The following is a 14,528-nucleotide window of genomic DNA, read 5'->3' as shown; positions in this document are numbered from 1 at the left end:
GTACAAAGTGAGCAAACAGCAATGTTTTCCTTAACAGTACATTAATCATTAAACAGGCTGTGGTTCTAAGGGGGCCCAGTTTGCTATGTCATCACCATAGTGATGCTGCTTAATGACCTGTGCTGTAACAAACAAACATTTTACTGTTCAAACTTGAGACTAATTAATCTCTTATGCACCTATTAACATATTGAAAAATGAGAGCTTTACCAGTAAACTTCCAAAGCCACGATGTACTTATACTTATGAAATATGCTTGACAAATTTAATTTTTCCATAAACACAGCACAAACAATCAGTTTTGTTCCTTTATTAAATGTATTTGTTTATTTTTTTTAAGATCAGTGGTGACCCAGATCAAGACATGTACTGAGCAGGACAGTTTACAAAAAAAAAATAACCTTGCAGCACTCTCTGGTAGACAAACTGTATAATAAAAACACAACCTTCAACACAACATATGTACACTGAAAGTGAAAGACTGGATCAAAAGAGCCCAGACCACTAAACAAATATTCATAGCTTCATTTTTGCGACATTTCATTTACCTCTCTGAGGTTTGCCCTTATGTAGGTCTGTGCCAATTTTATTTTTCCTGACCAGTGCCAGGGCTCTGACTTTAATCTCTTTAGTTTTCAAAGAATACACAATAGGGTTGATGCAGGGTGGGAGGCAAGAGGCCAGAGACAGGCTCAGCACACGCTGGTCCCCGTTGATGACACGCAGATAAAACCCGACAGTAAAAATGGTAATGAGAGGAATGTAAAACACAGCAACAAGGATGAGATGCTCAACACAAGTGGCCAAAGCTTTCACCCGATTGTCTAAAGATTTCATCCTGAACACAGTCACCAAGATGCAGATGTAAGACAGGAGGATAAAAATACACGGTCCCACCAGCAGCAAGAAAGTAAGCAAAGTAGCTGCAGACCACTGCATTGTGAAATCATTACAGGCCAGTCTGAACACAGGCGCATAGTCACAGAAATAGCTGAACACCCTGACAGAGTTACAAAAAGACAATCGAGTCATTATACCTGTCGCAAATGCAATGACTCCCAGAGAAAAAGACCAAGACAGGCCAACAATACAGGACATACTCTGCAATGTGTTGATGGAGTTGTGACGCAGAGGGAAACATATTGCAATCAACCTGTCATAGGCAAGTATAGTGAGTGCATATGACTCCAATGATACAAACATATAGTAGACATGCATTTGTACCAGACACAGGTTGAATGGAACAAAGTTATCCTTAACCAGGAATATCTTTATCATGCCTGGAATAAGACATGTGTTCAGGATCACATCAATCACTGCGAGGTTGGCCACAGCCAGAAACTTCGGAGAGTGTAAACAACGATTAAAGACAATTATACAGATCACCAAACTATTAAAGAGCACTGTCACCACATATACAAATGCTAGAAAGATGAAGTAGACACTGATGAAGGGAAATGTCTCAAATCCGATGATATAGAAGCCTGGAGGATGAATGATGAGAGAGTTGTTAAAAAAGGTCCGGAGAAAAGACATCTCTGCTCTCCACAGCCTGTGTGCTGGAGGACAGCCTCAGCTCTCCAGTCTAAAGAACAGGGAAATTCCAACATACACATGATCACATCACATTTAGAATATTTACCCCGGTTTGAAGAGCACATTCTAATCAAGCAGTATAAAGAATATCTTCCCAGTAAGGCAGAAATCCAGTAACTGTGGCTCACCTGATGTACTTAGAGATTGTTTAACAGCAGCTGTTAGATGCTGCATCCAAAAGCAGCAAACATACGACTGCAGGTCTGACCTGTGTTCACATTGAAATAGTGTCCTCATTGATCTCTTGAGATAACTCTAAAGCCGTATGCATTTCCCCATTAATGACATCATCCATAATTAGCAGGGTTGTACTGTAACATTGTATGTACTCAAAACAAACATCTAACTATTGTTTTGATAATGACATAGTGAGTTTCAGCATCTCACAACTCCTTTAAAAAAACATGGATTCAGTGAAGCTTATCAAAATAAAATGAAGTCGCAGTTGCTCAATGAAAAACTGATTGTGATAACTTTATTAATACCTCAGTGCCTCTTGTGACAACTATTCTGTTGGTCAGTCAATTCAGAAGAGGAAGAGATTTGTATAGAATCATTATCAAATCAATAGTCACAGACTTAGATATAATGATACGTTATAATGTATAAGAACTTTCATGAAGTTTGTTTGTACAAAGTGAGCAAACAGCAATGTTTTCCTTATCAGTACTGTTCAATCAATCCCAATCCCATACAATCCCAGGACCCTCTCAGAGCAACTAGTGATCTCGGCCCACCAGATCACTATGGGTCACCCGCCAGGGGCCACCTACCAGACAGAAGGGCCCCATCCCCAGGTAATGTTCCTCAGTCAGATCTGAGTCGCAGGTTTGGACCTCCGCCCACCGGTGAGCTTTACTCACAGCATGACCCATGCTATAGTGACCCACACTGTAGCGGCTACAGAGACATGTCATCAGATTACTCTGATGGACCTTATTTCCCTCAGGAATATGGCCTGCAACCACGTTATATACAGTCCTTAGCCAGGGACATCAAACGTTTTGATCCCGGCAATAAGGACTGTAACCTTGACGATTATCTGAGAGAGGTCGACCACTGTCTCCTCGATCTTCCAAATCTATCCACCCACGAGAAGCTCTCGCTCCTTTGGAGGACCATTTCTAGGAGTGTCCATGTTTTCATGGAACAACTTCCCCCTGGTGCCGGAGACTGCTACCCTGCACACTGCATGGCTTTACGGGAAGAATACTCTCGGTGTACTAGCCCTTCCTCTGCCACCATTGGTGCTCTTGCCATTGTTCACAGGAGGCAGGAAGCTCCCAAGGAGTACTACCGACTGCCAGAAAGCAGCATACTTCCAAGGCTGCAATACACCTGGGTTGGAGGAATTTGGCTTTAAGTCACTTTTCATTCACAACCTTCATGAAAGTATACACTGTCAAGTGGAGATGTATTGTCAGACTAGGAACCTCAGTATGCTCGATATCAAGAGACAAGACGCAAGAGTCCTGGGGATCCAAACATCCGAGGAAGCAAACTTATCACTCAAAGGCAACGAGAGGTCTCGTGCTAAGTTTGTTTCACGTGTGGGACCCCAAGGACAACCACCCCACCAGTGAAAAAACCAACGGAAAAAGGGGGGGTGGTAAAGACTTCAGACCACCTGACCAGCAGGATAGGCGACAGAAGCAGGGGGGTAGTTAGTCTGTTCAGACCAGACTAGACTCTGTTCTCCCAGTGTCACCACATTTCCGGACAGACCAACACAATGCCAATAGATGACCCAGGAGGACTGAGAAGAGCTTACTAATCATTTGCTAACAACCACATTTCCTCTTCTACACCTATCTTCCTTTTTCTTCTTTGTTTCCATTTGTGTTCTGGTGCTTTAAGGGAAACGCTGATGTGTTGTTTGTTAAAATGTTTTAGAATAAGCTACGGACAGTTAAGAACCTTCTGCCCAAACTTTGCCTCTCTGTCAATGCCCAGACATTAGCCTCTGAACTGCTCTGAACTAAACTGAACTGAACTGAACTGAACTGTGAAATCAAAACAACTACTCTCTCGTCTCAAGGACGTGTGGCTCATACAACCGCCCGTGTTTTCTGGACACAAGGATAGTTAGGCCCTTGGGTTGCTCCTAAGTCCGTGGCCAGCACCCCACCCTTAGGACCAAGGGGGACACTGTTGGGCCTTGCCCCACATGGCCTCAAACAAAGAGAAGGCCTTTGGAGAAATCAGAAGCCTACTGGGGCTTTAGGAGTTCAAGAACAAAGGGACGAATCCAGGGCCCAAAAAGGTGTGAAAAACTGTGACTCCGGTTGACCTGCCCCCAAGATGTTCACCCGATGCCTATTGGCTGTGAGCCCAGAAGCTTCGCCAGGATCTCAATGACGTCACTCCCAGTTTGAAAGTTGTGAGACCACAAATCACGTTGCAGTCAAAGGAAGCATTAAGTTGTGGTGAGACCCCCGGTTTCACGCAACCACTGCCACAAGGGTGCAACTTTGAGAAATTTGTTGATGAAATATTTAAGCCGCTAAAATTTGAATGGTATAAATATAGAATAGAAATCTTTATACTAGATATCTTTTCCTTTATACTTATGAAATATGCTTGACAAATTAAAAACAAAATGAATTCTGGATCCACACTGGATTTTAAACAGATCAACAAAGTAAAAAGATGTTTTTTTTCCATCAAGACAGCACAAACAATCAGTTTTGTTCCTTTATTAAATGTGTTATTTTTTTTAAGATCAGTAGTGACCCAGATCAAGATATGTACTGAGCAGAACAGTTTACAGTAAAAACAAATTGACCTTGCAGCGCTCCCTGGTGGACAAACTGTGTAACAAAAACACAACCTTCAACACAACATATGTACATTGAAAAGGAAAGACTGGATCAAAAGAGCCCAGACCACTGCACACAGAGCCTCATTTTTGCGACATTTCATTACCTTGCTGAGGTTTGCTCTTATGTAGGTCTGTGCCAATTGTATTTTTCCTGACCAGTGCCAGGGCTCTGACTTTAATCTCTTTAGTTTTCAAAGAATACACAATAGGGTTGATGCAGGGTGGGAGGCAAGAGGCCAGAGACAGGCTCAGCACACGCTGGTCCCCGTTGATGACACGCAGATAAAACCCGACAGTAAAAATGGTAATGAGAGGAATGTAAAACACAGCAACAAGGATGAGATGCTCAACACAAGTGGCCAAAGCTTTCACCCGATTGTCTAAAGATTTCATCCTGAACACAGTCACCAAGATGCAGATGTAAGACAGGAGGATAAAAGAACAGGGTCCCACCAGAATCAGAACAGTGAGAGAAGAAGCTGCAGACCACTGCACTGTGAAATCATTACAGGCCAGTCTGAACACAGGCGCATAGTCACAGAAATAGCTGAACACCCTGACAGAGTTACAAAAAGACAGTCGAGTCATTATACCTGTCGCAAAGGCTGTTACTCCGAGAGCAAACAACCAAGACAGGCCAACAATACAGGACATACTCTGCAATGTGTTGATGGAGTTGTGACGCAGAGGGAAACATATTGCAATCAACCTGTCATAGGCAAGTATAGCCAGTGCATATGACTCCAATGATACAAACATATAGTAAATGTGCATCTGTACCAAACACAGGTTGAATGGAACAAAGTTATCCTTAACCAGGAATATCTTTATCATGCCTGGAATAGTACATGTGTTCAGGATCACATCAATCACTGCGAGGTTGGCCACAGCCAGAAACTTTGGAGAGTGTAAACAGCAATTAAAGACAATTATACAGATCACCAAACTATTAAAGAGCACTGTCACCATGTAAACAAACGCCAGAAAGATGAAGTAGACACTGATGAAGGGAAATGTCTCAAATCCGATGATATAGAATCCTGGAGGATGAATGATGAGAGAGTCGTTTAAAAAGGTCCTGAGAAAAGACATCTCTGCTCTCCACAGCCTGTGTGCTGGAGGACAGCCTCAGCTCTCCAGTCTAAAGAACAGGGAAATTCCAACATACGCATGATCACATCACATTTATAATATTTACGCCAGTTTGAAGAGAACATTCAAATTAAGCTGTATAAAGAATATCTTCCCAGTAAGGCAGAAATCCAGCAACTGTGGCTCACCTGATGTACTTAGAGATTGTTTAACAGCAGCTGTTAGATGCTGCATCCAAAAGCAGCAAACAGACGACTGCAGGTCTGACCTGTGTTCACATTGAAATAGTGTCCTCATTGATCTCTTGAGATAACTCTAAAGCCGTATGCATTTCCCCATTAATGACATCATCCATAATTAGCAGGGTTGTACTGTAACATTGTATGTACTCAAAACAAACATCAAATTATTGTTTTGATGACATAGTGAGTTTCAGCCTCTCACAACACTCCTTTAAAAAACATGGATTCAGTGAAGCTTATCAAAATAAAAGGAAGTCGCAGTTGCTCAGTGTAAAACTGATGGTGATAACTTTATTAATACCTCAGTGCCTCTTGTGACAACTGTTCTGTTAGTCAATTCAGAAGAGGAAGAGATTTGTACAGAATCATTATCAAATCAATATTCCCAGACTTAGATATAATGATACGTTATGATGTATAAGAACTTTTATGAAGTTTGTTTGTACAAAGTGAGCAAACAGCAATGTTTTCCTTAACAGTACATTAATCATTAAACAGGCTGTGGTTCTAAGGGGGCCCAGTTTGCTATGTCATCACCATAGTGATGCTGCTTAATGACATGTGCTGTAACAAACAAACATTTTACTGTTCAAACTTGAGACTAATTAATCTCTTTTGCACCTATTAACAAGTTAAACAATGAGAGCTTTACCAGTAAATTTCCAAACCTACGATGTGCTGCAACAGAAAGCCCAGCTTGTCTCTCTACTCCACTACCTTTTGTTGCATTAGGTGACAATTAAACAAAACATGTATTATCTTTATTTCCAACAAATAAAAAGTTTACTGAAATAGGATACCTCCTGCACTTTGGGGTCACTAGCTTCTGTTGTAGAAGTTAAGGTTTGATTTGGTGCTCTGGTTTGTGAAGTAGTAAACTGTAGGTGAATGAAATGTGATCTTGAAGTAAAACTGATCAACTTAGAAAACAAAGACACACGGGCTTACTCCAGGCACGCTCACACCGAGCCAAGGATGTTCAGTGTGCACTCCTCATTCCAGTCGTGGTCTGAGGCACCCAGTGTGTGTCCGGGGTACTCCAATTTGTTTCTTCCAATTTCTTGTATACCATAGACAGCTCACACTGGTTTCATAAATGAAACATCAGAGATTTTAAATTCTCAGTGATTCTATAATTCAACAACTAGTATCTAGCCTAAATCCTAAAATCAACTGAGATTTATTAGAGAACTGTTAGCTGCCTTTCTTTTAAATAATTTGTTGACGAAATATTTAAGCACAGCACAAACAATCAGTTTTGTTCCTACATTAAATGTGCTTGTTTATTTTTTTAATAAATATAGAATAGAAATCTTTATACCAGATATCTTTTCCTTTATACTTATGAAATATGCTTGACAAATTAAAAACAAAATGAATTCTGGATCCACACTGGATTTTAAACAGATCAACAAAGAAAAAAGATGTTTTTGTCCATCAAGACAGCACAAACAATCAGTTTTGTTCCTTTATTAAATGTGTTTGTTTATTTTTTTTAAGATCAGTAGTGACTCAGATCAAGATATGCACTGAGCAGGACAGTTTACAATAAGAACAAATTAACCTTGCGGCGCCCTCTGGTGGACAAACTGTATAATACAGACACTTCTTAAATGAATGTCCAAGACAAGATGTTGTAGCTGCTTATTCTCGTTTATTTTCCCTGAATAATTAGATTGTGTACAGTCTTCAGTGTGAGTGTGGAGTGTTGTTGTTCAGCTGGGAGCAGACTGAGTGGAGGCCGCCCGCTGCTTCCTCAGCTGTTCTTTCCGAGCGTTTTGGAAGTTCATCATGCAGTCTTTGAAAGTCTGGACCTGGCTCTGGCACAATCTCCAGTCCTGGTGTTCAGCCATGCACTCCTGCACTGCATAGTGTAGCTCAGCACAGCCAGTGCGGGATATCATCCGCTCAACAGGGTCATCCTCGTCATCCTCTTTACGGCTGCGGTCATGGGGTGAAGGGGACGCCATTCTGTTTAAATGCACAGTGCTGACTCAGTGGGTCTGCAGAGGATGACACACAACATTATTAATAAACAAGTGATAATACAGTTTAAGGGACAACCACAGTACATACTGGAGTTCCTTCAGCACACTTTTGCCCCTCCGGCCTCTGAGTCGTTGAACTTGTCTCGAAATCTCCTTCTGTATTCTCATTTTCAAGGAAAAAACATGTTTTCTTCCATGTAGAAAACAAGATTTGGAGATGTGGACATCTCTGCAGGACTACAGTATTTTGATTCTGATAATTGTTTCTTAGGTCCGATGCCAATACCAATATTTGGAAGTAAAAGAATCCTGATATTGATATATTGACCAACAGACATTTTTTTGCAATGAATAATCCCTCAAATGTGGTTATCAAACACTTATATATATATGTAAATTCATCAAGTACAGTTCAACAATTAATTATTTTTATGCATAATAATCAGAATAAACCAAGTTTTAATGTCAGCACATTTTCGGTGACAAATCCACTGATCCTGATACATCTGTGATAGAACACTTACATCAGCCAACCAATGGATTGTTTATAATTTTTCTGTTTTATTACACTTTATACCTTCATGAAAAATTGCAGCTTTTGTAGTTTGGATTAATTTCAGTGTATTGCTTGTACTTTACATTTAGGCTGTTCAGCTTTACCCGTTCACTCCAGTACATTTCAGAGGAAAAGAATTGTCCTTACTCCATTACATATGACTGAAATATAGTTATTCACAGCTCATTTGCAGTCTATGATTTTACATTCCAAATATTTGATGTGAGCAGTTATAATGAGCTCCAACTTAACCAGCTGCCAAGTGTACATTCTTACAACCCAGTATATAGCTGTGTTGCTAGTTAATATCAGACTACCGTGTTGATTTGACAAAAGAGGCAGGAAGTCACAGACTTTCACTCCGGAGACACCCAGCGGCCCCTCTCACTCAGTTTGACCCAGTGTTGGTAGCAGGAAGGCGGCTAGCTCGCCTCCCAGAGCCTCGCCTTGCGCTGGAGGCTGATTTAAAGACCATCAATAAATTACCCTACTGTTTGTTTGATTAACACAAAAACAGTGTGTCCTCATGCTGACTTGATGATATTAGTGATGATCATCATTTGAAAATACAGTACTAGACCGATTTCATGTTGCACTCTAATGTTGATTGCTAATGAGTTATGTATCTGTTAGCGATGGCTTATTTTTGTTAATAGCGTCAATCTTATGTGACCGAGTGACACAAAACCAATGCCGAATCGTGTAACTACACGGGCCACAAAAGATATATGTTTTTTAAATCGATTTTAATGCTTCTTCTATTTTATATGAATTTTTATTATGAAAATCCAACATTTCTTTTCAATAGCTTCCATCTCATGTGACCCAGTGCCTAAAAACCGTTGCCGAATTGTGTAACTACACGGGTCACAGAGGACACACGTCTTTTTAATAGATTTTACTGCTTCTTCTATTTTCCTATCTTCCTCCAAACTCTCCATTCCTCTTCATTCCGGCACAACACACACACCCCCTCAACGTGACCAAATGCTACATAAGTTAGCTAACATTATCGCGAATATTGCTAACGGCTATATTACACACATATTAGCATCACCGTCTCCTCACCTGTGTGTTCCAATGGGGTCAATCTGTTCGTCCAGACACTGACACTAAGTTTCTACAACCTGCATCACTCTGGACTTTTTATAACCAGCCACACGGTCAGCGGTCAGGCGTTAACGCGGGGGGATATATTTGAGCAGAGGACGAATGTGCAACCGTAAAATAGTTCCGACGTGCATCGGTTCCGTTGCTTAGCTAGAACGCAGCTTACAATGACACTGACTTTGCAGGGACACGCACAGTAGTTCTCTAAGAGCAGTGATGCTACAGATAACATGATGCTATTGAAAATGATTTATTGTTGTAGATTATAATAAACAACAGTATGCACAGTAGTTAAAATTAAATCCACCATAAACCTATGAAACAGTAATTTGTAACATGCATATTAACAAAGTTCATTAGTAAAACACTGGTGGTGACCATTTTTGCTGCACAATGATTACTTTTGATACTACTGCTTTTGATGTAATTTTTGATGATTACATACTTTCACCTCAGGAGGTGTTGAATGCAGGACTAGAACTTGTAACCTATTGGAGTTAGTGTTAATTTATCATTTCTAAGTAAATGATGTGAAACAACGGCAGTGATGTCATGTTATGAATAAATTGTTGCCTACACATGAATATAAGTTTACAGTATGAACAACAAGTTTTTAAAAGTTGCATAGATACATTTTGAACACAGCCCTGCTGACACAATCAAACAAACTGTGCTAATATGGGAAATAATCTGGATTTAGATAAAAAGATGGGGAAAAGCAAAAGTATAAAGGAGAGGAAGATTATTCAAAGCTTTTGTGAATAACGTGACTCCAGAATTACCCTTAGTTTATGTTCACGTAAACACAACCTTCAACACAACATATGTACACTGAAAGTGAAGGACTGGATCAAAAGAGCCCAGGCCACTACACAAATGTTCAGAGCTTCATTTTTATGACATTTCATTTACCTCTCTGAGGTTTGCTCTTATGTAGGTCTGTGCCAATTTTATTTTTCCTGACCAGTGCCAGGGCTCTGACTTTAATCTCTTTAGTTTTCAAAGAATACACAATAGGGTTGATGCAGGGTGGGAGGCAAGAGGCCAGAGACAGGCTCAGCACACGCTGGTCCGGGTCAATGAGACGCAGATAAAACCCGACAGTAAAAATGGTAATGAGAGGAATGTAAAACACAGCAACAAGGATGAGATGCTCAACACAAGTGGCCAAAGCTTTCACTCGAGTGTCTAAAGATTTCATCCTGAACACAGTCACCAAGATGCTGACGTAAGACAGGAGGATAAAAATACACGGTCCCACCAGCAGCAAGAAAGTAAGCAAAGTAGCTGCAGACCACTGCATTGTGAAATCATTACAGGCCAGTCTGAACACAGGCGCATAGTCACAGAAATAGCTGAACACCCTGACAGAGTTACAAAAAGACAATCGAGTCATTATACCTGTCGCAAATGCAATGACTCCCAGAGAAAAAGACCAAGACAGGCCAACAATACAGGACATACTCTGCAATGTGTTGATGGAGTTGTGACGCAGAGGGAAACATATTGCAATCAACCTGTCATAGGCAAGTATAGCCAGTGCATATGACTCCAAAGTCCCAAACATATAGTAGACAAACATTTGCACCAAACACAGGTTGAATGGAACAAAGTTATCCTTAACCAGGAATATCTTTATCATGCCTGGAATAGTACATGTGTTCAGGATCACATCAATCACTGCGAGGTTGGCCACAGCCAGAAACTTCGGAGAGTGTAAACAACGATTAAAGACAATTATACAGATCACCAAACTATTAAAGAGCACTGTCACCATGTAAACAAACGCCAGAAAGATGAAGTAGACACTGATGAAGGGAAATGTCTCAAATCCGATGATATAGAAGCCTGGAGGATGAATGATGTCAGAGTTGTTCGAAAAGGTCCTGAGAAAAGACATCTCTGCTCTCCACAGTCTGTGTGCTGGAGGACAGCCTCAGCTTAGAAGCTCAACAGTCTGAAAAAGAGGAAAACAATGAATCTTATCACTCATCAGTCCAATCACATACTTCAAATGAAGACATATACATTTGTGCATTTGGCATCAACCATATTAAAACCATCCTTATAGTGAATTAAAGTGTGTTATTATCATTTAATCAAACATGGAACAGAATACTTGTGACTCACCTGATACACTGATGAACGTTTGCACAGAGCGACTCCATATGATCGGACCACTGAGTGTCTGCATCCAGCGTACAGCAGAAATACCTCCTTCCTTCATCTCCTGAGACAATATTCAGCCCTCTAATTATGAATAATATGGATGAATACTACAGTAATGACTAATGAGTCTTCCAAATTACCTTTCCAACAGAACAAACATGTAATTATTGTTTTGTGATTCTAAGTAACATTGAAACATGGTCAACAAAGATCTGGGCTCTTTGCTACAACCCCCCCCCCCCCCCGTCCCACCCGCAGCCACCAGAGCAGTGATGCTCACTCTGTTGCTGAGAGGAGAGCCAGTCTGAGCCTCTGTTCTGGCTGTAGTACCGTCAGCTGCCCTTCAAAGTGCCCCCAGGAGCTGTAGATGTTAGCGGTGTCGGTCTCTGGCAAAGCAGCCGGCAGCCTGGAGCAAAATTCTGAGATTTAGAGATCACCACAGGTCTCTTTATTTGATCACAAAGACAATAAGATCATTCCCCAACCAGAAGGCCTGGGTGAGTGAAGTAGTTAGGGCTCAGAAAAGCGGTTGCAGTGCCAGAAAAGCTGCCGTTTAGTCAGGTAACAAGTAAGCATACAACACCACCTGAACAAGACTGAGAGCTGGCATCAAAACGGCCAAGAAGAGACATCAGCAGTGACACTTGATAACATTACTCCATAATGTGAGAGGCCACATTACATATTTTATGCCTTTTTAATTTTCCTCAACATGGCCTCGGCTGTGAACTCTACTCCGCCTCAAGTGTACCGGCCAGATGTGACAAAAAAGAATCCTGGCGAGAGTCTTGATAACATCCCTGACTCTTTAGTAGACAGCCATTACCGTTCCTGTACCTAAAAGGTCTGCTGTGCTGAGTCACGTCGGCCTCACCTCTGTTCTGATGAAGTGCTTGGTGAAACTGGTTCTCCGGCAGGTCAAAGATAACATCCCTGCCAGCCTGGATCCTCACCAGTACAAACCAACAAATCTACAGAGGATACTGAGATATTTGATTTCACGGTAATATGATTTAAGACCATGTTGTAATGTCAAGAATACAAATAAATATTTAAGCAACTTGAAATCAGTGAAAAACAAAGCAGTTCTCGTCATCCTCTCTGGGGTGTGATTAAAGTATCTGCATCATTCACCTCGGAGTCTTTCTAATGAACCCAGTTTAAGATTTCATCATCAGAGAACGCCGGCTAATGGCCCTTCTCATTACAAACAAACCTTCTACTATTTAAATCATCGCCTAATTAATCTCACCTGCCTCTATTAGCAGGTGGAACGGCATCATGTTTGGAGGGAAATGGACGGGAGCCCCTGTGCACGGGAGGCATTTCCCCAAGAGTGCCTCTTCTCTAAATATCAACTGAAGTTCCTGTGGACGGTGCAGCGACACATCACCGAGCTCCACCACTGTCAAGGTTATAACCACAATCTTCAAACAACTTTCACACTTAAACTTGACTGTAAGAAGTGACTCAACAACAAAATGACAAAGAACAATATTCCCTGAGAGGACTTTTATCACCAAACAGGACATTTTGACCTCAGACAAAAGACCCCTCTCCTTCCTCTTTGACTCTTGGGAGTCCAGCTAATGAGCCCTGTATGTGATGTCATTACCAGAGGATGCTGGTTAATGACTGCCTGCCTGTAACAAACAAAACTTTTACTGTTCACACTTAACCCTAATTAATCTCATCTGCATCCATTAGGAGGTTTCACACCCTTGCAACTAAAGCTGTGATGGGACTAGGTGTTCAGTGATATTAATGAGTCATTTGTGTCCAACCTCTTCTCTAAGCCCCTCAGCCCCTGCACACCGCCTTCTGAGGTGTCCTCTCTTTAATTAGCGTTCAAAGTGTGACAAACAATAGGCGCCATTCAACTTTAGATTGTGTTCGACAGTAACTTAGCTGCGTTTGTACCAGACACAAACAATATGAACAGCAGGCTCATCAGAGAACAACCTCAAGAGAGCAAACAGACTTATTTTGAAAAACTGAGGACATTTCTATTTTGATTTTGCTGTTTTCCGTCACTTTTCTTTTCATAACATTGACAAAGAAACTGTATTTGTATTAGTGCATCCCTTTGACTAACCTGGTTTCCTTTGTTATGTATATTTAATACACCGTGAAATGTTGAATTGAAGTGTTTAAAAGCCTCTGCTCCGCTCGTGTCACATTTATAACTTTCACTGGCTGCTTGTGCTGTGACGTAACAGTAATATAAATATAAGGAATGTCTGTATGTATCAACTATTGTGTTGTTTCCAAAAAGAACATCCTGTCCTAAAAATATATCAGGCAGTGTGTACAATAGAATCCTCACAATAATGGTGTCTCTCTGCTTTCAAAGCTGTCTGGAAGTCCAACAATGAAATCAATTCTTGAAAACTTTTTGTCCAGACCATTGCAAAAATAGTGTTAAAGGATTAAGGAGACGTGGAAAATGGGAACAGTTGGTGATAAGACTGAGCCAAGAGCCCAGCAGGGTCCACGAGAACAGAACAGATATGAGCTGCTGTCAGCTGTTCTGTGGAATGCAGTTTACAAGCTGTGAAAAGATTTATTGTCAGAAAAACACAACAGAAAATCATAAGCTGCAAAGGCTGTGTACTCATTTTAAAAGCAGCTTATTTGAAACAACGCCACACCACAATGAGACCTCAAGATTTTGCATATAAATTGTCCAAATTACGAGACAGTACCCATGAGGAGCAGTCTTAATTCTTCTTCAGCTCAAATGTTAACCCCACACTGAATGAAGGAACTGTGCCAAACTGCAGTTTTCAACAACTAAAAACAGGTGGCTGTTTAAATCAACAGTAGCTATTTGATGTCTGTCAGCCATTTTTCAACTCCCACCCCTCTTTTCGTAATGAACGAGAGAAAAGTTTAATTAGACGAAGGGTTTGAGAGTCGAGGCTTTGTTTGTTTGCAGGCAAGGTCGTTAAGCA

General features: G+C 40.9%; 4 protein-coding genes across 6 annotated transcripts; all 4 read right to left on the bottom strand.

Annotated features, from left to right (window-relative positions):
* Positions 1 to 313: 313 nt before the first annotated feature.
* Positions 314 to 1,808, bottom strand: LOC119030738 (olfactory receptor 2AT4-like). Its single transcript, XM_037118563.1, has one exon. The coding sequence runs from the start codon at positions 1,534 to 1,536 to the stop codon at positions 541 to 543; it is 996 nt and encodes a 331-aa protein (XP_036974458.1). The 5' UTR covers positions 1,537 to 1,808; the 3' UTR covers positions 314 to 540.
* Positions 1,809 to 2,315: 507 nt separating this feature from the next.
* LOC119031555 (olfactory receptor 2AT4-like) lies at positions 2,316 to 5,618 on the bottom strand. The gene is made up of 3 exons (XM_037120117.1): positions 4,522 to 5,618; positions 4,382 to 4,406; positions 2,316 to 2,496 (listed from the first exon to the last, which is right to left on the bottom strand). The coding sequence occupies exons 1-3, from the start codon at positions 5,507 to 5,509 to the stop codon at positions 2,316 to 2,318; spliced, it is 1,194 nt and encodes a 397-aa protein (XP_036976012.1). The 5' UTR covers positions 5,510 to 5,618.
* A 1,588-nt stretch (positions 5,619 to 7,206) lies between these two features.
* LOC119030740 (cytochrome c oxidase assembly factor 4 homolog, mitochondrial) lies at positions 7,207 to 9,522 on the bottom strand. The gene is made up of 2 exons (XM_037118565.1): positions 9,364 to 9,522; positions 7,207 to 7,754 (listed from the first exon to the last, which is right to left on the bottom strand). The coding sequence occupies exon 2, from the start codon at positions 7,719 to 7,721 to the stop codon at positions 7,467 to 7,469; it is 255 nt and encodes an 84-aa protein (XP_036974460.1). The 5' UTR covers positions 7,722 to 7,754; positions 9,364 to 9,522; the 3' UTR covers positions 7,207 to 7,466.
* Positions 9,523 to 9,636: 114 nt separating this feature from the next.
* On the bottom strand, positions 9,637 to 12,803 carry LOC119030737 (olfactory receptor 2AT4-like). Of its 3 annotated transcripts, none has more exons than XM_037118562.1 (5): positions 12,709 to 12,745; positions 12,449 to 12,545; positions 11,855 to 11,980; positions 11,536 to 11,655; positions 9,637 to 11,362 (listed from the first exon to the last, which is right to left on the bottom strand). In XM_037118562.1, exon 5 carries the CDS (start codon positions 11,303 to 11,305, stop codon positions 10,310 to 10,312), a length of 996 nt encoding a protein of 331 aa, XP_036974457.1. In that variant the 5' UTR covers positions 11,306 to 11,362; positions 11,536 to 11,655; positions 11,855 to 11,980; positions 12,449 to 12,545; positions 12,709 to 12,745; the 3' UTR covers positions 9,637 to 10,309. The 3 variants fall into 3 exon arrangements, with proteins under 3 accessions (XP_036974457.1, XP_036974455.1, XP_036974456.1); XM_037118560.1 differs by having other exon boundaries at positions 11,536 to 11,635; XM_037118561.1 differs by having other exon boundaries at positions 11,536 to 11,635; positions 12,412 to 12,803.
* Positions 12,804 to 14,528: the final 1,725 nt, after the last annotated feature.

The sequence above is a fragment of the Acanthopagrus latus genome, chromosome 13, assembly GCF_904848185.1.
Source record: "Acanthopagrus latus isolate v.2019 chromosome 13, fAcaLat1.1, whole genome shotgun sequence".
Classification (NCBI taxonomy): domain Eukaryota; kingdom Metazoa; phylum Chordata; class Actinopteri; order Spariformes; family Sparidae; genus Acanthopagrus; species Acanthopagrus latus.
The sequence above is the reverse complement of the archived record's forward strand: the minus strand, read 5'-3'. Positions and strand labels throughout refer to the sequence as shown.

What these genes read in the sequence shown, in the direction of transcription:
- LOC119030740 (XM_037118565.1), bottom strand. Translation starts at nt 7,721, where the DNA reads ATGGCGTCCCCTTCACCCCATGACCGCAGCCGTAAAGAGGATGACGAG.
- LOC119030738 (XM_037118563.1), bottom strand. Translation starts at nt 1,536, where the DNA reads ATGTCTTTTCTCCGGACCTTTTTTAACAACTCTCTCATCATTCATCCT.
- LOC119030737 (XM_037118561.1), bottom strand. Translation starts at nt 11,305, where the DNA reads ATGTCTTTTCTCAGGACCTTTTCGAACAACTCTGACATCATTCATCCT.
- LOC119031555 (XM_037120117.1), bottom strand. Translation starts at nt 5,509, where the DNA reads ATGTCTTTTCTCAGGACCTTTTTAAACGACTCTCTCATCATTCATCCT. An exon ending in TAAGAGCAAACCTCAGCAAG is followed by an intron (nt 4,407 to 4,521) that starts GTAATGAAATGT and finishes TTTGTTACACAG; the next exon opens with TTTGTCCACCAGGGAGCGCT. An exon ending in CCACCAGGGAGCGCTGCAAG is followed by an intron (nt 2,497 to 4,381) that starts GTCAATTTGTTT and finishes ATGTCTCTGTAG; the next exon opens with CCGCTACAGTGTGGGTCACT.